This window comes from Hemitrygon akajei, chromosome 10, assembly GCF_048418815.1.
Source record: "Hemitrygon akajei chromosome 10, sHemAka1.3, whole genome shotgun sequence".
Lineage (NCBI taxonomy): Eukaryota > Metazoa > Chordata > Chondrichthyes > Myliobatiformes > Dasyatidae > Hemitrygon > Hemitrygon akajei.
The window spans coordinates 70309983-70333922 of record NC_133133.1 but is presented as its reverse complement, the minus strand read 5'-3'; the positions used below and the strand labels follow the sequence as shown (position 1 = coordinate 70333922).

The 23940-nt window shown below is 42.3% G+C and overlaps 1 protein-coding gene across 1 annotated transcript in view; it reads right to left on the bottom strand.

Annotated features, from left to right (window-relative positions):
- Positions 1 to 685: 685 nt before the first annotated feature.
- The window catches only part of tnmd (tenomodulin), a 138781-nt gene continuing 115526 nt past the window's right edge, over positions 686 to 23940 (bottom strand). Inside the window, exon 7 of the mRNA XM_073058421.1 lies at positions 686 to 6871. Coding sequence (XP_072914522.1) covers positions 6662 to 6871 — 210 coding nt within the window. The 3' untranslated portion in view covers positions 686 to 6661. The remainder of the gene's footprint in view (positions 6872 to 23940) is intronic.

Genomic DNA, 23940 nt, shown 5'->3' with positions numbered 1-23940 from the left:
GCCTTCTGTGGGCAAGCCGATTCTGGATCTGCAAAGCAAGGTCTCCTTGGATCCCAATCCTCCTTACTTTCTGAATGAGACTTGCGTGGGGAACCTTATCAAGTGTCTTACTGAAATCCATATACTCTCTATCCACTGCTCTACCTTCATCAATGTTTTTTGTTACATTCTCAAAGAATCCAATCAGGTTTGTAGGGCATGACCTGCCCTTGACCATGCTGACTATTCCTAATCAGATTATGTCTCTTCAAATGCTCATAAATCCTGCCTCTCACGATCAACTTGCCTACCACTAGAGTAAGACCCACTGTTCAGAGAAGTTAAGTATCATTGCCAGGATTTAAAAAAATAAACAACAACATAGAAGATAAAAGGTAAAAATCAAAATCTAGCATAATTTAGATTAGAGGAAGTGCAAATTTGCAACTTCCAAGATTACTTCTTTCTGAAACTTCCATATAATGTTCTGTGTACTTTGTACACCAAATCCACCCTCCACTCTAATCTGTTGCAAACTCTATTTTTAACTGTGTTCAGTTCAAACTTTGATACATTAAAAGATACTGGTGTACACATACACATTGGAGATGAGTAGAGACTGGATCTTCATAAAGTTAATGAAAAATTAATTCTCTTCAAAAGTGTAAGGCAAACAAAACAGTGGGACAATAAACATTCTCTGGTATTGTATTTGTTACAAACCTTTTATTAAGCCATGCAAAAACTATAAACAATAATAGTAATAAATGTTTTAATAACATTTAACATAATCATTATGCTTCTACCTTAAGTAAAGTGTGTTATGAAGTGAATTTTATACATGAGCAAACTAAGAATTAAAGAAGCAGCATTATCTCACACACCAGTTTATCTTTCTTTTCCACCTAGTTTGACGACACGAAGAATTAGGGTTGCGGTGGGGCATTTGATGAATAATAAATTCTCCTGTGATATGTGTGAAGGCTGAGCAGAGAACATAAAATAACAATAAAGAGAAATGTAGCAAAGCAAATAATACTCAAGTACAACATGGGAATCCATGGAAAAGAACATCAAAATCACACAAATTTGATATCAGCATTAAAAAATAAATCTGAATATGGTTAAATCAAACTGCACGAAACCCATGATTTCCGATGGTGTTGAATGGGTGGAAGTGATCCTGATGAAGTGGGAAGTATGTACTTGTGTGAGATTCTAGCTCTGAGTAACTTTACATCAAATATATTTTATTGTACGGGTTCCCAACCTGGGGTCCACAGACTCCTTGCTTATTGGTGTTTGTCCATACTGAGTTTGTGTTGGAATTATTAAGCCCTGTTAGCAATGAGTCCTACAGTGGGGTTAATTCTTTCAGTACCTACACCAACTTTCCCAAATATCAGATTTTAATAAAGGTAACAACTGCAGTGGTCAGAAATGTGGTTAGTCTGCAGATTTGATTCTATTTCAAATCTCTGGATGTTTCACAGTCGACAAATATTCTATTAGCCCAATAGCAGTCAATAGAATGGATGCGGTGTCATGGTTAGTTAATGGATGGGAGGGGTGGGAGAAGACAATGTTGACTGTCATTTCATTGGCTCTGATCATCAAACATTATCAGTTAGTTGCAAGAGAATGGGTGTTACAGACTTTTACAAACAGAAGTTGACAGAAATGTGCAGTCTAATGCTTTTTCCCATTCCCAGGCTCAGGAACTTGTGATAGGAATGAAGAAGACATGAAGAGAGGAAGAGAGTAAGAGAGAGAGAGGAGAAAAAAAGAAAGAAAGAAAGAGAGGGACTGAATCAAAGGCTAAAACCCATGTGTAGGAGTGAGGGGAATTGAAAATCAAGTGTTGTTTTATGGCAGTGTTGGAACCTGCAGAGGTGTGAGGTGTGTGGGGTGGGAGTCACTGGATTGTTTAATTGGGGACATGAATCTGCCTTCATTGGAGGTGAATCCTAGGCTTTGGCTGGAACTACATATCATGGGTTTCAGGTATTGGTGTATTAGGGACTGGTGTTATATTGGATTTGTAGGGCCCAAAGACATTGAGAAAGTTGGAGGTATATAATTATCTAAAGGAACATTAGCCAGGGAACAACATCATTCTGTGAGCTTCTGACATAGAAATCAATTTAAAGTTGGGATTACAACAGGAAAAAGGTCAAAAGCCAGGAGGTTATGTGTCAGTTTTAAAAAGTGAGCGATGGTTGTCGGAACTTATCTACGGAGCAAGAGATCACAGAGAGTGTTGGAGACAGTTTCTTGAGGAGCTCACACACAAGTTTTAAAAAGTGAGCCGAAACTGTTGAGACTCGCCTGTGAGCAGGAGGTCGCTTGGTTTATTGGTAACTACTGTAGCAAAGGCCAATAACATAAGTTAGGTTTAAGCAGAATGGCCATTCTATGAGTGGTCAGCCTTTGGCTCAACAAGCAGAGGGCCAGGGTGCTGAGTCTTTTAGAGTCATTTATTTGATTGCAGAACTTAAGTTTGAGAAATTCCAGACAAATGTATAACAAACATAGACAGGAGGGCAGTTAAGACAGTGGAATACCCTCCTGTAAGAAGTGGGATTGCAAAGTACCTTCTGGTCTCCCTGATGACCTCATCTGCAGGATGTGCATGCAACATCAGCTCCTCACTGGCAAGGTCAAAGAACTGGAGCTTGATGTACTTAGGAACACCTGGGTAGTGGAAAACCCCATCGATGAAACTTTTACCCTATGGTCATTCCCCTCAGCAACAAGAATACCCCTTTGGATACTGGTGGGGAGGGGTTATGACCTATCAGGGTGCAGCAGCACCTCCCAGGCCACTGGTAGTGTGGCTGTCTCTGAGGCTCAACAGGGAAGGATAACGTCAGGCAGAGTGATGGTGATAGGATATTCAATAGTTAGAGGCTGAAGATTCTGTGGCTGTGAAACAGAAGCCAGGATGGTGTGTAGCCTCTCAGGTGCTGGGGTCCAGGATGTCTCTGATTGGCTGCAGGATATTTTCAAGGGGGAGGGTGAGCCGCCAGACGTCGTGTTTCATGTTGGAACCAACAGCATTGATAGAAAGGGGAAAGAGATCTTGCCCATTGAATATAGGGAGTTAGGAAAGAGACTGAGGAACAGGAACTCCAAGGTAGTAATCTCTGGATTGCTCCCTGTACCATGTGCTAGTCAGGGCAGGAATGGGATGATAGTACAGATGAATGAGTGGCTGAGGAACTGGTGCAGGGGGCAGAGTTTCAGGTTCTTGGGTCATTGGAACCTTTTCTGGGGCAGAGATAAAAGGGACAGGCTGCATCAAAACTGAAGGGGAACCAATATCCTGGCCAAGAGGATCACAAGTGTTACTCAGGAGTGTTTAAACTAGTTTGACAGGGGGATAGGAACCAGAACACCAAGTCAGAAAGTGGAAGGATGGACAAGAAGGTAGATGTCAGGGGCAATAAAGACAGGCAGGAGCAAAGTAATAGATACATGGGATGGATAGCTTAAAGTGTTTGTATTTTAATGTCACAAGCATTATGGGTAAAGGCAATGAACTTAGAGCATGGATCAGTACATGGAATGATGATGTTGTTGCTATTACGGAGACTTGGTTGGGGGAAAGACAGGAATGGGTCCTTAATGTCCCAGCATTTCCATGTTTTAGAAAAGATAGAGAGGGAGGCAAAACAGGTGGATGAGTAATCAGAGACAATATCACAGCTGCACTCAGAGAGGACATAATGGAGGGCCCATCCATTGGGTAAAACTCAAAAATAGCTAAACTGCAGATTAGAATAAATATAGACTTTGCAAGAGAGTATTGAATTGGAACACGGCAAATTACAAGAGCATGAAACAGGAATTAGGGAGAGTTAATTCGGGACAGCTGTTTATGAGCAAGTCCACATTCATTTGGATTCAGAACTGTCTTCCCACAGAAGACAAAAGGTACTGGTCGAAGGGACTTATTCTAGCTGGAGGTCTGTGATTAGTGGAGTTTTGTAGGGATCTGTACTGAGAGTTCTGTTGTTTGTGATATATAGAAATGACCTGGATGAATATGTAGGTGGGTGGGTTAGTAAGTTTGCAGATGATGTGAAGGTTGATGGTATTATGGATAGCATAGAATACTGGAAAAGAATATTGTGGGGTAAAGATCATTTGCAGATATGGGTGGAGAAATGGCAGATGGAGTTTAACCTAGTCAAATGTGAAGTGCTGCTGCAGCCTTATAATACTCTAGTTGTGCTGCATTTGGAGTATTGCATATAGTTCTGGTCACCCCATTATAGAAAGGATGTTGAGGCTTTGGAGAGGGTGCAGAAGAGGTTTACTAGGATGTTGCTCAGATAAGCAGACATGTGGTATAACGAGAATTAGGACAAACTTGGGTTGTTTTCTCTGGAGTGCTGGAGGCTGAAGGGAGATCTGATTCAGATTTATAGAATTATGAGAGGCATAGATAGAGTAGACAGGCAGTATCTTTTTTCCCCAAGATTTAAACGTCTAGTACCAGATGGCATGCATTTAAGGTAAAAAGGATGAATTTCAAAGGAGATGTGAGATGCAAGTTATTTTTACACAGGGAGAGGTGGGAGAGGCAGAAACATTTGGGACTTTTATGAGACATTTAGAGAGAATAAAGGATATGGACATTGTGTAGGCAGAAGAGATCAGTTTTGTTAGCCATTGAATTACTAATTTAATTAGTTCAGCACAACATTGTGGTTCTTGTGCTGTCCTATTCTATGCTCTAAAATTTTTGAGTGATGTGAAACGACCCAGAAGTGATTATTAGCATCTTTCAAACACTGGCTGTTTCATTTAACAGAGTTATGCAACAAATGATCTTAATTCCTGATCAGTAAAGGAAATTAAACTGGCTCCAATTTCAAGCCAGTCATGAGCCATAACCCACTGAGATTTGCAACCTTGCAAGCTGTGTGCAAACCAATCTGAAAATGGGCCTTTGGCCAACATGAAGCCACGTTTTTCAGCTCTGAGTTGGGAGCCAAATATTCCCGTGCTTCTGCAGCAGATACCATTTGCACAAAGATCAAATTAAAGTACGAGGCACAAGTAGTTATTCACAAAATGCTGCTCTTTCATAGCATTGTTATATCATACCACTGCATTTTTGCTCTTTCCTGTGGGAGAATTCTTCTGCCCTGTTTTAGAAGCAATTTTTATTTAATTCGGTTAGGTTACCTGCAGGGACCATGGAAATATCGATGTGGTGTGTGACAATCACATTCTATGCATTAATTGGATTTGTGGAAGATTGAGCTGAGTTGGAATGGGTTCTTGGACAGGTATTTCTTATTCCAGTTTAATTCTGTGTGATGGGTGATCTTGAGTATGATAGAGGTTGTAAATCAAAAAAAAAGATCAGGATATCAGCAAAAGAAATGTATTAAATTCATTTACATTTCATGGTGAGTAAAATCAGATGGTGTATAAAATGGGTGGACAATCCTGTTGCTGCTTGCCCCTGAGCATGTTATATTATTGCTCCCAAAGTAATGCAAAACATATTATCTTAGTGCTAAAGTGCAGACATGTGTATCTTACTGTGTCCCATTAAAAATATAAAATGTAACTCCCTTGCCTTCATTGTTCAGAATAGGGGCTGATTACTTTCAAGTAATCATCAGTTCAGTTTGGGGTCAGTGGAAGGATGTCTCTGCACACTGGGAATGAACAATCCATCTTCTCTTTTTAAAATACAGAATTAGTGAGCGCAACATGTTGTGTGAAATACAAACTATAAACCACACAAGAGGGAGAGAGAAATTAAATCCTGTCTTACTTCTTATAACAAGATATGCTTATTAAATTTGGGAAGCAAAAGATCTAGTTTAAATACACTTCTGTGTTATATAAAAGTCATATGAACATAATGTTTACAGTACTGCATATGAAGATGCAGCAAATTTACAGTAGAGCAGTGATTTTCTTAAGCAGAAACAGATGCTAAAATCAGGATTTACAATGATTGAAAATATCAAGTGTTGCAGAAGTGATTAGTTTGAATATGCATATCCTGATGAAGTATGTATATTTTTATGTATTTATCCCAAATGACTATACAGGACCTTTGTACAGGCATCATGAACAAGTCTATGACAAATGGTTGCAAAAATTATTATTAGGAGAAAGCATGATTTTTTTTGCGAGAGTGATTGTCTGCAATGTCTCAAGTTGAATCTATAATTTTCCATAGACCTACTTGTTTTTTTTCTCATGTATTATAACATTAACCAGCTATTTTAATATTTAGGAACTATCCAGAAAGCCTACCAAATAAATGAAATTCTAGAAGAAGGACAAATGTTTCTCGGTCAGAAAACCTGGTGTGTGAAAATGGCTTCAGAGCTACAATTTTGGGATTCATAAACCATGGACTCCAAATTCTGAAAGGAAAGTTAAGACCTTACAGGCAACAACCAAGACACAATTCCATGGATTGAATTATCTTTTTCTTATTTCAATTAACTAAGGAAACCCTCTGATAGAAACTTATAAACAGCTTGGAGGAAAGAAGGACATTTGAATCTTTTCTTGGTACAATAAACGGACTATTTAAAACAAGTTAATGAATGGATGTCATAGACTTGGATGTCTTAGAAGAGGGGAAACCAAAGCAGATTTAAAGGGCTTCAGGCTCTGGATCAGTAATTGCAGGAAATTCAGTTCATACTCTCCCAAGCATGCGTGCGACCCACCAGTTGCATGGCATGATAATCCGACAGATGACACGACATCCTCGGTAATTGTAAGGGTAGGGCATGTAACCACCAAGAGGCTCACAGACTCGCCGGCAGTGCTGGTGTCCACGCTGGCATTCTATGCAGCAAAATCCGTTGTGATCAAGCATAGGATCGAAAGTGAATCCATATGCCCGCTGCAAAATCAGATAAATAAATTAAGTCTTTTCAAGTTTTGAGTAAATAAATGCAATCTTTCTGGGATTGGAAATTCTGGAAAAAGAATTAGTAACACATCAAAAATCTCATGCCTGACAGCATACTGCACCTTTTCTTCTCGTTATAAAGTCTCACGGTCATATTTATAAAGGGAAATGGCTATGTAAACATGTCACACTGTAATTACACTCATTCAGTTGTGGTACTGCAGTAGCATTTCAATTTTGTTCCTTCCTGGTTTTCAACATGTCTTATAGAGAAATAATCTCATTGCAACCAAATCTGTTCTGTTACATGTTGTAGTAAGTGCTGTTAAGATCAGAGTAAGAGGCTAAGGATCTCTGTGGAGAAAACATTACAACATTACCATCACCAGCTGTGGAGTGGAATGGGAACTGGTCTCAGGGATCTGTAGCCCATCATGAATTAAAACATCGAAATAAAGATTAAATTACAGCTTTGTACCATATACCTATTATTCCTGAGCTGCTTACAGTAGAATTGTCTCTTATCTTCAGACCATAGTAACTATGCCAAGCCAGATATATTAACAACAACTATTGTTGAGCAGGGTGTAATCTAAATAACTGACATACTAGCATCTGAATACCTAACCAGCATATTTTGACCCATCTCTGTCAGTTATATTAATGGAATTGTAAACCTATTAGATGAAGTACCGTATCAATTGACCGTCTTAGATAATAGATTATTAATTTTAAGTTTATCTGTGTAAGTGATTAGTCATAGTCGAACTGGGCAAAGTGTTGAGAGGCCAGAGCAGAATAATTTCAAAGGGGCAAGACTTATCTGACAATCTTCATCTTTTCTTCATTTTGTCATGTCTATACACACACAATAATAGCATAAGCCAATAAAACTTATAACTAATGAGACATCCAGTATCCCTTTATCTACTGTAGGAAATCTTTTTATCTTATGCAAGAATTTGTCCATCGGGCAGCCATTGGACATAGAAGAATGCAATGTGGCCCTTCAATCCACTGTATCTGCAGCAAATATGGTGTCAAATTAAACCTCTGCCTGTATGTGAGCCATATTGATCTATTCCGTGCATATTTACATGTCTATCACAGGATTGTTAAAAACCATTATTGTATCTGCTTCCAGCACATTCCTATCAGCCCATTCCAGGCATCTACCACTCTTGTAGGCTAAAAAAGAACATTCCCCCCCTCCCCTTCAATGCATAGCCTCCAGCATTTGACATTCCTAACTTGGAAAAAAGATCCTGACTGTCTACTTGATTTATGCCCCTCTTAATTTTATAAACTTCTGTCAGCCTCTGATACTGCAGAGGAAACAATTCAAGTTTGTCCAACTGAGAATGAGTTTGACTTTTATGTGGAGTGTGGTATTTGTGATATGTACTGTAAGATTGAAAAATGTTGTACGTATTACTTTGTAATGTTAAGCCCTTCCATACTTTGGGGAACTCCTGCATCACTTAACATGGCTGGGTCCCTATTTCACAGGCTTTCCTTAGATCGAGATTGCTCTTTCACATTAGTTTGTTGGCTCTTAGGTGTCTGATGAGGTCAATATGGAAACTGCAGACACTTCCGTGGAGGGAGTAGGAGCTGCCAGATGGGCTGGCTGGTCAGTGGTTTATAGCCCACTTTGCTGCTCATATAGTATTTCTGTCTGCACTCAGTGCAGTCTGTCCTTCCAGCTGATCTTCAAAATCTTTTGTAAGGATCTTCAGGTTTCAACTGCCCACACTAGGTGCTCTGTGATTCTGTTCCATACTGCACTACAGACCATAAGTTTCGTTAGGACCTGCTGGTTGTGGTGTTCAAAGTCTTCAAAGATGCACTAACACCATGGCATCGGAGGACACCAACATGAGCAGTATCTCCACCACAATTAAACAACACCAACTCTGACGGATAGGCCATGCCATCTGGATGTCTGACACACATCTCACCAAACAGATCATTTACCCCCACTTGAAGAAGGTCAGCCAGCCCCCAATGGGGAAAGAAAATGCTTCAAAGACAACATCACAGTCAGCCTGAAGAAATTCAATGTTACGTCTGAAAACTAGGAAGACATTGCACTCAGTAGATACACCTGATAGAAGTCTGTTCAAGAGGGAGCTGTGCTACAGGAGATCAACCTCCACTGTGTTACAGAGAACAAGCAACAGCTGCAAAAAGAGACACTAAACAACCAAAAATCCTTCAATAGCCACACAACCTGCCCTTGCCCACAGTGCACCAGAACATGCGGATCCTAAATCAGCCTCTACAGCCTCCTGAGGACCCACCAATAGACACTGGCTTTGCATTAACTATGATACTCAAGTCCAGCGATTGCCCTGCTATTACTACTCAATGCAGAAACTCGTGTTCCTATCATCATCCCAAATAATCCTTCTCTACCTTCAACAGTTACGGTCCAGAATTCTCAGGAATCAACTGGAATGTTCTAATTTTTCCAAGGAGACTTTGAACACCTGCTTTCTTCTTCGTGCCTGATACCATTTCTTATGATGTACACAAGGGAACTGGTGCATTATCTTTGTAACCAGATCATATGATTGTATCCATTAGACCATTATTCAGCTCGTGAATCTGCAGTTCTGAGTGAAATTTAGCTTTTGCAGAAGCTGCAATCTGGAGCTCCCTGTCTCCTTGGGTTGCATTCTTAAAATCTTGAAATCAATTTGTTTTGGTTTCTACTCAAAATTATCCCTGCTGTTTTCAAACTGTGTATGATAGACATTTTCTCTTTATTTTTCCTATAAAATTATCTTTCCAAAACTTAACCATATAACCATATAACAATATAACAATTACAGCATGGAAACAGGACATCTTGGCCTTTCTAGTCCGTGCCGAACGCTTTCTCTCACCTAATCCCACTGATCAGCCCATAACCCTCCATTCCTTTCCTGTCCATAAACCTATCCAATTTTACTGTAATGACAATATCAAACCTGCCTGTACCACTTCTACAGGAAGCTCGTTCCACACAGCTACCACTCTCTGAGTAAAGAAATTCCCCCCTCATGTTACCCCTAAACTTTTGCCCCCTAACTCTCAACTCATGTCTTCTTGTTTGAATCTCCCCTACTCTCAATGGAAAAAGCCTATCAACGTCAGCTCTATCTACCCCCCTCATAATTTTAAATACCTCCATCAAGTCCCTCCTCAACCTTCTACGCTCCAAAGAATAAAGACCTAACTTGTTCAATCTTTCTCTGTAGCTTAGGTGCTGAAATCCAGGTAACATTCTAGTAAATCTCCTCTGTACTCTCTCTAATTTGTTGACATCTTTCCTATAATTCGGTGACCAGAACTGTACACAATACTCCAAATTTGGCCTCACCAATACCTTGTACGATTTTAACATTACATCCCAACTCCTATACTCAATGCTCTGATTTATAAAAGCCAGCATACCAAAAGCTTTCTTCACCACCCTATCCACATGAGATTCCACCTTCAGGGAACTATGCACCATTATTCCTAGATCACTCTGTTCTACTGCATTCTTCAATGCCCTACCATTTACCATGTATGTCCTATTTTGATTATTCCTACCAAAATGTAACACCTCACACTTATCAGTATTAAACTCCATCTGCCACCTTTCAGCCCACTCTTCTAACTGGCCTAAATCTATCTGCAAGCTTTGAAAACCTACTTCATTATCCACAACACCACCTATCTTAGTATCATCTGCATACTTACTAATCCAATTTAGCATCCCATCATACAGGTCATTAATGTATATGACAAACAACATTGGACCCAGTACAGACCCCTGAGGCACACCACTAGTCACCGGCCTCCAACCTGACAAACAGTTATCCACCACTACTCTCTGGCATCTCCCATCCCGTGGCTGTTGAATCCATTTTACTACTTCAATATTAACACCTAAAGATTGAAGCTTCGTAACTAACCTTCCGTGCGGAACCTTGTCAAAGGCCTAACTGAAGTGCATATAGACAACATTCATTGCTTTACCCTCGTCAACTTTCCTCGTGACCTCTTCAAAAAATTCAATAAGACTTGTCAAACATGACCTTCCATGCACAAATCCATGTTGACTGTTCCTAATCAGACCCTGTCTATCCAGATAATTATATATACCATCTCTAAGAATATTTTCCATTAATTTATCCATCACTGACGTCAAACTTACAGGCCTATAATTGCTATGTTTACTCTTAGAACCCTTTTCACTAAATACATTTATTATTGTCACATGTATTGAGGAACAGTGAAAAGCTTGTCTTGCATACTGTTCATACAGATCAAGTCATGGCATGGTGTCTTGAGGTATTACAAGATAAACAAATAACAATTCAGAATAAAGTGCAGCAGCTACAGAGGAAGTGCAGTGCAGGAAACAATGAACAGCAAGGTCATAATGGAGTAGGATATATGGTCAAGAGTCCATCTTATCAAAGTATTTCAAAGTTCAAACTACATTCTCAGTCCTAATCTCCAGCATTCTCCCTGTATCTCTTCATCCCCTGACCAGACAAGAATTTATCAATCTCTGCCTTAAATATACATAAAGACTTGGCCTCCACAGCTGTCTGTGGCAAAGAATTCCAAAGTTCACCACTCATTCTTCTGAATTCTAGTGAATCCAGGCTCAGAGCCATCAAACACTCTTCATATCCTGGAATCAACCCTGGAATCAGTTTCATGAACCCCCTTTGAACCATCACCAGTTTCAGGAAATTATTTCTAAGATAAGGGGCCCAAAACTGCTCTCAATACAAGGAGGCCTCACCAGTGCTTTATAAAGTTTCAACATTACATCCTTGCTTTTATATTCTAGTCCTGCTCAAATGAATGCTAACATCAGATTTGCCTTCCTCACCACCGACTCAACCTGCAAATTAACCTTTCGAGAATCCTGCATAAAGACTCCCAAGTCCTATTGTGCATCAGTTTTTTTGTATTTTCTCTCCATTTCAAAAATAGTCAACCCTTTCAATTCTTCTACTAAAGTGCATGACCATATATTTTCTGACACTGTATTCCATCTGCCACTTCTTTGCCCATTCTCCTCATTTGTCTAAGTCTTTCTGTACCCTCTCTATTTCCTCAAAGCAACCTGCACCTCCACCTATCTTCAAATTGTCTGCAAACTTTTCAACAAAGCCAATAATTCCATCATCCAACTCATTGATATATAACAGAAGAAGAATCGGTCGCAACACAGACCCCTGTGGGACACCACTGCTCGCTATCAACCAACCAGAAAAGGTTCCCTTTATTCCCACACTTTGCCACTTGCCAATCAGCCACTACTTTATCCATGCTATAATCATTTCTGTAATGCCATGGGCTCGTAACCTGTTAAGTAGTCTCTTGTGTGTCACCTTGTCAAAAGCCTTCTGAAAATCCAAGTACACAACATTAACCAATTCTCCTTTGTCATTCCTGCTTGCTATTTCTTCAAAGAATATCAATAGATTTGTAAAGCAAGATTTTCCCTTGAGGAAACCATGCAGACTATACTCTATTATATCATGTACCTCAAAGTACCCTGAGCACTCATCCTTAATAATTGACTTCAAAATTTTCCCTTTTGGCATGCATTTTCTATCTCTGTTGTAATTTGTAGACCACATCCTTACTGCTGTTTGAGGGTCTGTATACAACTCCCATCAGGTTCTTTTTACCTTTACAGTTTCTTAGCTCTATCCACAATGATTCAATACCTTCTGACACTACATCACCTCTTTTTAATAACTTGATTTAATTTTTTACAAACAGAGCAATGCCACCCCCTCTGCCTTCCTGCCTGTGCTTTCATTACAATGTGTATCCTTGGACATTAAGCTCCCAGCTATAATCTTCTTTCAGCCATGATTCAGTGATGCCTATAACATAATGCTTGCCAACTTGTAACTGTGCTACAAGCTCATCTACCTTATTTGGTACGTTGTGTTCATTCAGTTTTAACACATTCAGTCCTGTATTCACCCTTTCGATTTTGTCCACCTTTTACATTGCAGCTCATCCTGCTGACTGTAGTTTTTCCCTGCCAACAGCCTCTCCTCACTACACATTGCCCCAGTTTGTAAATCAGCTACCTCATCTTCAGCACTATCATCTTCCTTTCCTACAATATTTCTTGCATTGAAATATATGCAACTTGGGACATCATGCTCCACCTAATTTTGTCTGAGGTCTTACAAACATCTACCTCTCCATGAACTCTTCTGGCACTCTGGTTCCCATCCCCCCAGCATTTTTAGTTTAAACTCCATCATGCAACTTTAACAAATCTTCCCTCCCATTGGGATATTCATTCCCCTCTAGTTCAGATGCAAACTGTCTCTTCTATACAGGTCCCACCTTCCCTGGAAGAGAGCCCAATGATCCAAAAATCTTGTGTCCTCCCTCCGACACCAACTCCTTAGCCACATATTAAACTGCATAATCTTCCTAGTTCTGGCCTCACTTGCACATAGCACAGGTAGCAATCCTGAGATCACAACCCTGGAGGTCCTGCCCTTTAACTTAGCACCTACCTCCCTGAACTCCCAATGCAGAACCTTGTCTTTCATCCTACCCAAGTCATTGCTACCTACATGACCTCTGGCTGTTCACCCTCACAGAATACTGAAGACTCAATCCAGGCCCTGGCACGTGGGAGGCAACATACCATCCGGGAATCTCACTCTCACCCACAGAACTTCCTGTCCATTCCCCTATCTAACAAATGCCCTGGCACTACAATGTGCCTCTTCTTGCCCCCTTCCCTTCTGAGTCGCAGAAGCAGACTCAATGCCAGAGATCCGACCACAATGACCACTCTGTTAGGTCAACCCCCTCCGTATCCAAAGTGATAAACCTGTTGTTGAGGGGATGGCCACAGGGGTACTCTGTACTGGCCTCCTTTACCCCTTTCCTCTTCCTGTCTGTCTCCCCGTCTCCTGTGTCCTGAACGTTGGGTGTGACTCCCTTTGTATATGTCCTATCTATCACCCCTTCAGCCTCCCGAATGATCCAGAGTTCACCCCATTCCAGCTCCAGCTCCTTCACATGGATTGTTAGAAGCTGCAGCTGAATGCACTTCTCGCAGTTGTAGCCAGAGAGACCTTCCCAAATCCTGCAAGAGGATCATTCCACTATTCTGCCTGGCATCCGTACGTTCCTAATTATGCAGATATAAAGAAGGGAAGGAAAAAAACTTCATTAAACTTCTCTTTTCTTTTGCTTTCTCTTACTGAATCCTCTCTTTGCTGAAGCTTCAAAGAGCTAAACTCTCAGGATCAGCACTCTGACTCTGACCAGTCAGGCAGTGGCTGCTTCACTTGCCCCATCTTCCTTTAATTTGCTGCTGTTGATCAATCACAAATGCAGACTGGTTGCTAGTCACTGTCCTATTTTGCTACTGCAACCCGCTTGCTGCTGCCTCTTCTACTTGGGCAGTGGACCTGATTGTAATCCCCTTCTCTCAATCTTCTGATGTCCGGATTGGTTGCTGGCCAATGCTCTTCACTTTCTTCAGTTCAAAAAATAAACTGCAGGAAATGCTTGCTTTTTCTTCTTCTCTGTTCTGTAGTTTAGTTGTAATATTATCTACAGCAACATGTACAGAATGCAGGTGGAACTCTGCAAGTCAGGCATCATCCTTGGAAATGAATGATGTACTGGGCCAAGACACTTCTTCAGGATTGGAAAGGAAGGGGGAAGATGGCGCGGACGAGCTTCACTCCAAGTGAGGTAAGGCCGGGTAAGTTCCTTTCAAAGGAGAAAGTTTCAAAAGTTGAGGCAAGTATTGGGTAGGTCATGGCAGCTGAGATCGGCCCCGTGGTTTGTTCATCCTGCAGCATGTGGGAAATCAGGGATACTTCCAGTGTCCCTGACGACTACGTGTGCAGGAAGTGTGTCCAACTGCAGCTTCTGGCAGACCGCACTGAGCGTCTGGAGCTGCGATTGGATTCATACTGGAGCATCCGTGATGCTGAGAAAGTTGTGAATAGCATGTTTAGTGAGTTGGCCACACTGCAGGTGAAGGCTACACAGGCAGAAAGGGAAGGGGTGGCCACTAGACAGCGTAGCAGTAGGCAGGTAGTGCAGGAGTCCCCTGAGGTCATCTCCCTCCTAAACAGATATACTGTTTTGGATACTGTTGGGGGAGATGTCTCATCAGGGGAAGGCAGCAGCAGCCGAGTTCATTGCACCATGGGTGGCTCTGCGGCACAGGAGGGAAGAAAAAGGAGTGGGAGAGCTATAGTGATAGGGGATTCGATTGTAAGGGGAACAGATAGGCGTTTCTGCGGCCGCAAACGAGACTCCAGGATGGTATGTTGCCTCCCTGGTGCAAGGGTCAAGGATGTCTCTGAGCGGCTGCAGGACATTCTGGAATGGGAGGGTGAACAGCCAGTGGTCGTGGTGCATATAGGTACCAACGATATAGGTAAAAAATGGGATGAGGTCCTACAAGGTGAATTTAGGGAGTTAGGAGATAAACTAAAAGGTAGGACCACAAAGGTAATAATCTCTGGATTACTACCAGTGCCACATGCTAGTCAGAGTAGAAATAGGAGGATATTTCAGATGAATATGTGGCTTGAAAAATGGTGCAAGTGGGAGGGATTCAAATTTCTGGTGCATTGGAACCAGTTCTGGGGGAGGTGGGACTGGTATAAACAGGACGGTCTGCACCTGGGCTGGACTGGAACCAATGTCTTAGGGGGAGTGTTTGCTACTGCTGTTCAGGAGGCTTTAAACTAATGTGGCAGGGGGATGGGAACAAGTGCAGAGAGACAGAGGGGTGTAAAATGAGGGTAGAAGCAAAAAGTAGTAAGGTGAAAAGTAAAAGTGGCAGGCAGGCAAATCCAGGGCAAAAAACAAAAAGAGCCACTTTCAACATAATTGTATAAGGGCTAAGAGTGTTGTAAAAACAAGCCTGAACGCTTTGTGTGTCAATGCGAGAAGCATTCGTAAAAAGGTGGATGAATTGAATGTGCAGATAGTAATTAATGAATATGATATAGTTGGGATCACAGAGACATGGCTCCAGGGTGACCAAGGATGGGAGCTCAACATCTAGGGATATTCAATATTCAGGAGGGATAGACAGGAAAGAAAAGGAGGTGGGGTAGCATTGCAGGTTAGAGAGGAGATTAACACAATAGAAAGGAAGGACATTAGCCTGGAGGATGTGGAATCGATATGGGTAGAGCTGCATAACACTAAGGGGCAGAAAACGCTGGTGGGAGTTGTGTACAGGCCACCTAACAGTAGTAGTGAGGTCGGGGATGGCATTAAACAGGAAATTAGAAATGCGTGCAATAAAGGAACAGTAGTTATAATGGGTGACTTCAATCTACATATAGATTGGGTGAACCAAATTGGTAAGGGTGCTGAGGAAGAGGATTTCTTGGAATGTATGCGGGATGGTTTTCTGAACCAACATGTCAAGGAACCAACTAGAGAGCAGGCCATTCTAGATTGGGTATTGAGCAATGAGGAAGGGTTAGTTAGCAATCTTGTTGTGCGAGGCCCCTTGGGTAAGAGTGACCATAATATGGTGGAATTCTTCATTAAGATGGAGAGGGACATAGTTAATTCAGAAACAAAGGTTCTGAACTTAAAGAAGTGTAACTTTGAAGGTATGAGATGTGAATTAGCTAAGATAGAGTGGCAAATGATACTTAAAGGGTTGACGGTGGATATGCAATGGCAAGCATTTAAAGATCGCATGGATGAACTACAACAATTGTTCATCCCAGTTTGGCAAAAGAATAAACCAGGGAAGGTAGTGCACCCATGGCTGACAAGGGAAATTAGGGATAGTATCAAATCCAAAGAAGAAACATATAAATTAGCAAAAAAAAGCGGCACACCTGAGGACCGGGAGAAATTCAGAGACCAGCAGAGGAGGACAAAGAGCTTAATTAGGAAAGGGAAAAAAGATTATGTGAGAAAGCTGGCAGGGAACATAAAAACTGACTGTAAAACCTTTTATAGATACGTAAAAAGAAAAAGATTGGTCAAGACAAATGTAGGTCCTTTACAGTCAGAAACAGGTGAATTGATCATAGGGAACAAAGACATGGCAGACCAATTGAATAACTACTTTGGTTCTGTCTTCACTAAGGAGGACATAAATAATCTTCCAGAAATAGTAAGGGACCAAGGGTCTAGTGAGATGGAGGAACTGAGGGAAATACATGTTAGTAGGGAAGTGGTGTTAGGTAAATTGAAGGGATTAAAGGCAGATAAATCCCCAGGGCCAGATGGTCTGCATCCCAGAGTGCTTAAGGATGTAGCCCAAGAAATAGTGGATGTATTAGTGATAATTTTTCAAAACTCCTTAGATTCTGGATTAGTTCCTGAGGATTGGAGGGCGGCTAATGTAACCCCACTTTTTAAAAAAGGAGGGAGAGAGAAACCGGAGAATTATAGACCGGTTAGTCTGACATCGGTGGTGGGGAAAATGCTAGAGTCGGTCATCAAAGATGTGATAACAGCACATTTGGAAAGAGGTGAAATCATCGGACAAAGTCAATATGGATTTGTGAAAGGAAAATCATGTCTGACGAATCTTATAGAATTTTTTGAAGATGTAACTATAGAGTGGATAGGGGAGAGCCAGCGGATGTGGTATGTTTAGATTTTCAAAAGGCTTTTGACAAGGTCCCACACAGGAGATTAGTGTGCAAACTTAAAGCATGTGGTATTGGGGGTATGGTATTGATGTGGATAGAGAATTGGTTGGCAGACAGGGAGCAAAGAGTGGGAGTAAATGGGACCTTTTCAGAATGGCAGGCAGTGACTAGTGGCATACCGCAAGGCTCAGTGCTGGGACCCCAGTTGTTTACAATATATATTAATGATTTAGACGAGGGAATTAAATGCAGCATCTCCAAGTTTGCGGATGACACGAAGCTGGGCGGCGGTGTTAGCTGTGAGGAGGATGCTAAGAGGATGCAGGGTGACTTGGATAGGTTAGGTGAGTGGGCAAATTCATGGCAGATGCAATTTAATGTGGATAAATGTGAGGTTATCCACTTTGGTTGCAAGAACAGGAAAACAGATTATTATCTGAACGTTGGCCGATTAGGAAAAGGGGAGATGCAACGAGACCTGGGTGTCATTGTACACCAGTCATTGAAGGTGGGCATGCAGGTACAGCAGGCAGTAAAAAAGGCGAATGGTATGTTGGCATTCATAGCAAAAGGATTTGAGTACAGGAGCAGGGAGGTTCTATTGCAGTTGTACAAGACCTTGGTGAGACCGCACCTAGAATATTGTGTGCAGTTCTGGTCCCCTAATCTGAGGAAAGACATTCTTGCCATAGAGGGAGTACAGAGAAGGTTCACCAGATTGATTCCTGGGATGGCAGGACTTTCATATGAAGAAAGACTGGATCGATTAGGCTTATACTCACTGGAATTTAGAAGATTGAGGGGGGATCTTATTGAAACGTATAAAATTCTAAAGGGATTGGACAGGCTAGATGCAGGAAGATTGTTTCCGATGTTGGGGAAGTCCAGAACGAGGGGTCACAGTTTAAGGATAAAGGGGAAGCCTTTTAGGACCGAGATGAGGAAAAACTTCTTCACACAGAGAGTCGTGAATCTGTGGAATTCTCTGCCACAGGAAACAGTTGAGGCCAGTTCATTGGCTATATTTAAGAGGAAGTTAGATATGGCCCTTGTGGCTAAAGGGATCAGGGGGTATGGAGAGAAAGCAGGTTCAGGGTTCTGAGTTGGATGATCAGCCATGATCATACTGAATGGCGGTGCAGGCTCGAAGGGCCAAATGGCCTACTCCTGCACCTATTTTCTATCTTTCTATGTTTCTAGAATGAAAAGGTGGAGGGAGGCAAAGAAGGTTAGCTGGAAAGTGATAGGTGAAGCCAGGGAGGTGGGGAAGGTAAAGGGCTGGAGGTGACAGAATCTGATAGGAGAGGAGAGTGGAGCTCAGGGAAAAAGGAAGGAGGACAGGTACCCTGGGGAGGTGATAGGCAGGTGCGAAGAGATAAGATGCCAGAATGGGGAATAGAGGAAGAGGGGAGCGGGAAGAATTTGTTTACTGGGAAGAGAAATTGATATTCATTCCATCAGGTTGGAGGCTACCCAGAGGGAAAATAAGATACAGGAGATAGGGTGGGAAGAGGAATAGTCAAGATCAGGGGTCACCAACCTTTTGTGCACTGCGGGCCGGTTTAATATTGACAGTATTCTTGCAGACTGGCTGACAGGGGAGGAGGGTGGGTGTGTTAATCATGACTGGAATATAGATGATAAGTCAACCATAAGTCACTTATAAGAGGCTAATACTCTCAATTTTGTTTCTAAAAGGGTTTATCTAACAAATTTAATATTAAACACACAGCACACATTTTCCTCGTATGACCATATAAAATCACTGCAACACACCAATATCGCTGAATCAGTGGGAGCCCTGGGCTTGTTTCCCTGCAACAAGATGGTCCCATCGAGGGGTGATGGGAGACAGCGATACTTGAAGGGGGTTCCTTATGTCCAGTCTATTCCGCAATTTAGTTTTCATGGCTTTCAGCACTTGAAACTGCCCTGCTTGCTCACATTTTTTTCGCTCAAAAATATTCAATGGGTTTGTCTTTAAGTGCAGGGTGCTTGGACTCAAGGTGCCAAAGCAGTTTTGAGGGCTTCATTGCCTCATTAGACAGCCTGCGGGCCTGAACTCCAGCCTTCTGCCCGCCCACCGCCAGACGCCTTGGCCAGGTGCGGCTGGCCGTGGGTGGGGTGAGAGAACAAGGTAAGGGCCGGAGGTCCCCGTGCCAGGGCCGCAGTGGTCACAGTCCGGAGAGAGCAACCGACTGAGCGAGGAGTGCGACAGGACGCGTCCCCCCCCCCCCCCGTAGGTAGGTAGGATCTATCGGCCGACAAAAGATTGGCTGGAGGGATGACTTTCAGTAGATCACAGCGAGGTAGCTGCTCTGCTACTTACGAAACCCTGAGCCCGAATTAGGTCGTCTGCGAATATTTTAGCACCGTGTTCCTCATGAACATTCAGTGTTCTAAACAGGTTTAGGGGTGGCTCCCATCTGTCCGTGCTCCAGGCCAGTAGCAACGGCACTGCGAGGTGGCCATTTACCCGAGGCCAACCAGTGATCCCTGGTACGAGGGTGTCACTGCGTTTAGGCAACTGATGACCTCGCATGGGTAATGACCTCACGTGCGTTCAAGTTCAGCAGTGGGAGTGACAGGGAATGAGGAATGGTGCAGCTGACTCATATCGTTTCACATCGCCAAATCATATAGTTTCCTCGTGGCCCAGTAGCACATGCTTTGCGGTCCGGTGGTTGGGGACCACTGGTCAAGATAGCAGTGGGAATCAGTAGGTTTATACACGATGTCAGTTGACTGTTTGTCTCCAGAGATGGAGACAGAGAGATTGAGAAAAGGGAAGGACGGGTGGCAGTTAAAGGCAAAGTTGATAAAATTGATGAGCCCAGCATGACTGCATGAAGCAGCACTAATGCAGTCATCAATGTAATACAGGAAGAGTTAGGAGTATTGCCAGGGAAGGCTTCGAACATGACTGTTCTACATAGCCAGCAAAAAGGCAGGCATACCTGAGCCCCTTGCGGATGCCTATGGCTACCCCTCAAATCTAGAGTAAGTGGGAGGAGCCGAAGGAGAAATTGTTGAGGATGAGGATCAGTTCTACCAAAGGGAGGAGGGTGGTGATGGAGGAGGACTGGCTGGATATTTTGTTGAGAAAAATGTAGAGAGCTGTAAGGCCTTCTTGATGGGGGATAGAGGTGTATAGAGACTGGATATCCATGGTGAAAATGAGGCGGTCAGAGCTAGGGAATTGAATGTTAGTGTTAGTCAAGAGCATGAGAAGAGTAATAGATCTAGATGGGAAGAAACTGAACCCAAGGGGATAGAATGGAGTTAAGGTACGAGGACTAAAGTTCAGTGGGGCAGGAGCAGGCAGAGACAGTGGGCCTACCTGGACAGTTAGATTTGTGGGTCTTGGGTAAGAGACCAAGTTTATGGATCTTGGGTAGTTTGTTAGGTTTGTGGATCTTGGGCAGGAGGACATATTTGTAGTCTTAGGTAGGAATACATGATATATTTTCCAAATAGAAGACTAGGTTTTATTGACTCACAAAAACACAACTGCAGAAGCTGTGGATCAAAGAATACGTACACGACGCTGGAAGAACTCAGCAGGTCAGGCAGCATCCGTGAGAAAAGAGTAGCCAACGTTTCGGGCCGAGACCCTTCATCAGGAATCATTGACTATCAGGTTTTATTGACTACTTGACATAAAAGGTAAGTCCAAGAGAAAAGTAATTTACAAATATTTTCCTTTATGCAATCAGCTATTCTATGTGCTTGAGCTGTCCTAAATCAGTGGTCACTTTCTAGGCGGTGGCCCAGGTATTATACTTCATTGGGACAGGAAGGTCTTTAGGGTCAAGGTTCATTTTTAACAAGGTTATAATGTTAACTGTCCAGGAATGCTCAAACCCATTGTTGTTTGATTAAGATCTCCCAAATGGAGATTGATGGATGGTTTGAAACACTTGAAATGGGGGAGATAAAGATGCTTCTAGTTGGATGGTAACCTTACAATTTGACCCATTGAGTTGTTAAATAGGAAATGATTATTCCATAAGAAGAGTAGTGAAAATGTGGAAGACTTCTCTCAAAAATACTGAAAAAATTAAATATTTGAGTGTTTTTTTTGTAAAAGAGTGGGTATGAAGTGAAACATAAATGAGATGAGTAATTAAGTGTGAGGTACAGGTCTAATTGAATGGTGGGACAGACTCAAGGGGCTGAATGGTCTATCTTTTCCTGTCTCTGTGAACTGCATTTGAAATCATTCCTCAGTTGCATAATTTAAAGACACTTTACTCAGTGCCTTTCCCCAATGGAGCCCAGGGGGATCTCTGAGATTTTTACAGTTAAATGAATTATATTCTTCCAAAGTCAGCAAAAAAATGTAAAACGAAGAATAAATTCTCCTAAGAAAAAACTGAATCAAAGATACTGCAAAATGCAAACATGGAATGGTGACCCTTTACCTAGGTTATGAGCTGGGATACTAATTTGAAGAAACATTTAACAGATTTGGCAGTGATGCTTTAGGAAATTTAGTACATGTTGGAAGGTGCTCACCTTCCAGGAACCCCCCCCCCCCCCCACCCCCCCACACCCCCCGAGAACTGAGCTCCAAGGGTGGATCAGACCTTTTTTGTTCACAAATGCATGACCTAACTTGTGGAACATAAGAACATAAGAAATAGGAGCAGGAGTAGGCCATCTGGCCCGTTGAGCCTGCTCTGTCATTCAATAAGATCATGGCTGATCTGGCCATAAACTCATCTCCACCTACCTGCCTTTTCCCCATAACCCTTAATTCCCCTACTAAACGGTTAGGACGTTCGTCTAGTGATCTGAAGGTCGCTAGTTCAAGCCTTGGCTGAGACTGCGTGTGTGTCCTTGAGCAAAGCACTTAACCACGCATTGCTCGCGACGACACCGGTGCCAAGCTGTATGGGTCCTAATGCCCTTCCCTTGGACAACATCGGTGGCGTGGAGAGGGGAGACTTGCAGTATGGGCAACTGCCATTCTTCCATAAAAAAAAGACTGCCCAGGCTTGCGCCCTGGAAACTTTCCCAGGTGCAAATCCATGGTCTATCAAGACTAACGGAGGCCTACAATTCCCCTACTATGCAAAATTTATCCAACCTTGTCTTAAGTATATTTACTGAGGCAGCCTCCACTGCTTCATTGGGTGGACAATTCCACAGATTCACCACACTGTGGGAAAAGCAGTTCCTCCTCTTCTCTGTCCTAAATCTATTCCCCTGAATCTTGGAATGAGCTGGGATATTAAGTCTGTGAAAACACTGACCCCCTTTCTATATTGCCTACCTAATTGTTGAAGGTAATTTTCTATCAACTCTATACTCAGCTGAAATGTTCACATAATTTCTTTTCAAGTAGTGTCATTTTCACCATTATTCAGCAAATGGCAGCAAATTACAGCCTGTAACCAGTTCATAAAGAATTAAGTGAACAAGTACTCTGCTTTGATCCTTCAGAAGGCTCCGTTCCAAAACCTGGGATAAAACTGAATAGTTTCCAGGCAGCAGTTTTAACCTTTTGGTTTGTTATTCAGGGTGCTTAGTGCACAGGATTTTTGTGATTACGTGTATGGAAAAGCAGCCCTGCTCTGTGTGGTGCTGAAGCAGACTGTCCAAGATGCCTGCTCACTTTGCAGCTGGCCAGTCCTTTGGGATTACAAGGTCAAGGCGCTTGTCACAAGTAAGTCAAGCAAAGTGATTTGGCATAACTAAAAGGAGGGCAGGAAGCCAGTCTGACTTCCCATCAAGTTAATGGATGGCAAATCAGGGGGATTCCGTCCCTGTCTGGTTTTCCAATATTTGCAATGCCCAGTGAATCTAATACCTGCCAGGCATACTGATTGGAAAATCAATACGCTAGTGGCCCATGAAGCCAGAACTTTCACACTGTCCTGTCTGCATGTGGGCCTGTGGGAGAAACAGATGCAGAAGTTGCTGAGAAGGCTCAGCAATCAGGCAGGATTTGTGAAAACAGAAACTGCATTCATGTTTTAGATCTCAACTGATACAAAGGACTGGATTTCTAGCAAGGATAGTGCTTCCATTCGGCAATGGTAAAATCCAATGTACACACTCAGTGACCACTATATTAGGTATGCCTGTGCACTTCCTTGATAATGTTAATATCTAATCAGCCAATTATATGGCAGCAACTCAATGCATAAAAGCATACAGACATGGTCAAGAAGTTCAGTTATTGTTCAGACCAAACAGTGGAATGGGGAAGTAATGTAATTTCAGTGACTTTGACCATGGATTGATTGTTGGTGCCAGATTGTTGGTGTTGGTGGCTTGAGTATCTCAGAATCTGCTGATCTCTTGGGTTTTTCATTTACAACAGTCTCTAGAGTTTACAAAGAATGGTGCTAAAAACAAAAATAATATCCAGTGAGCTGCAGTTCTGTGGGTGAGAACATCTTGTTAAAGAGAGAGGTC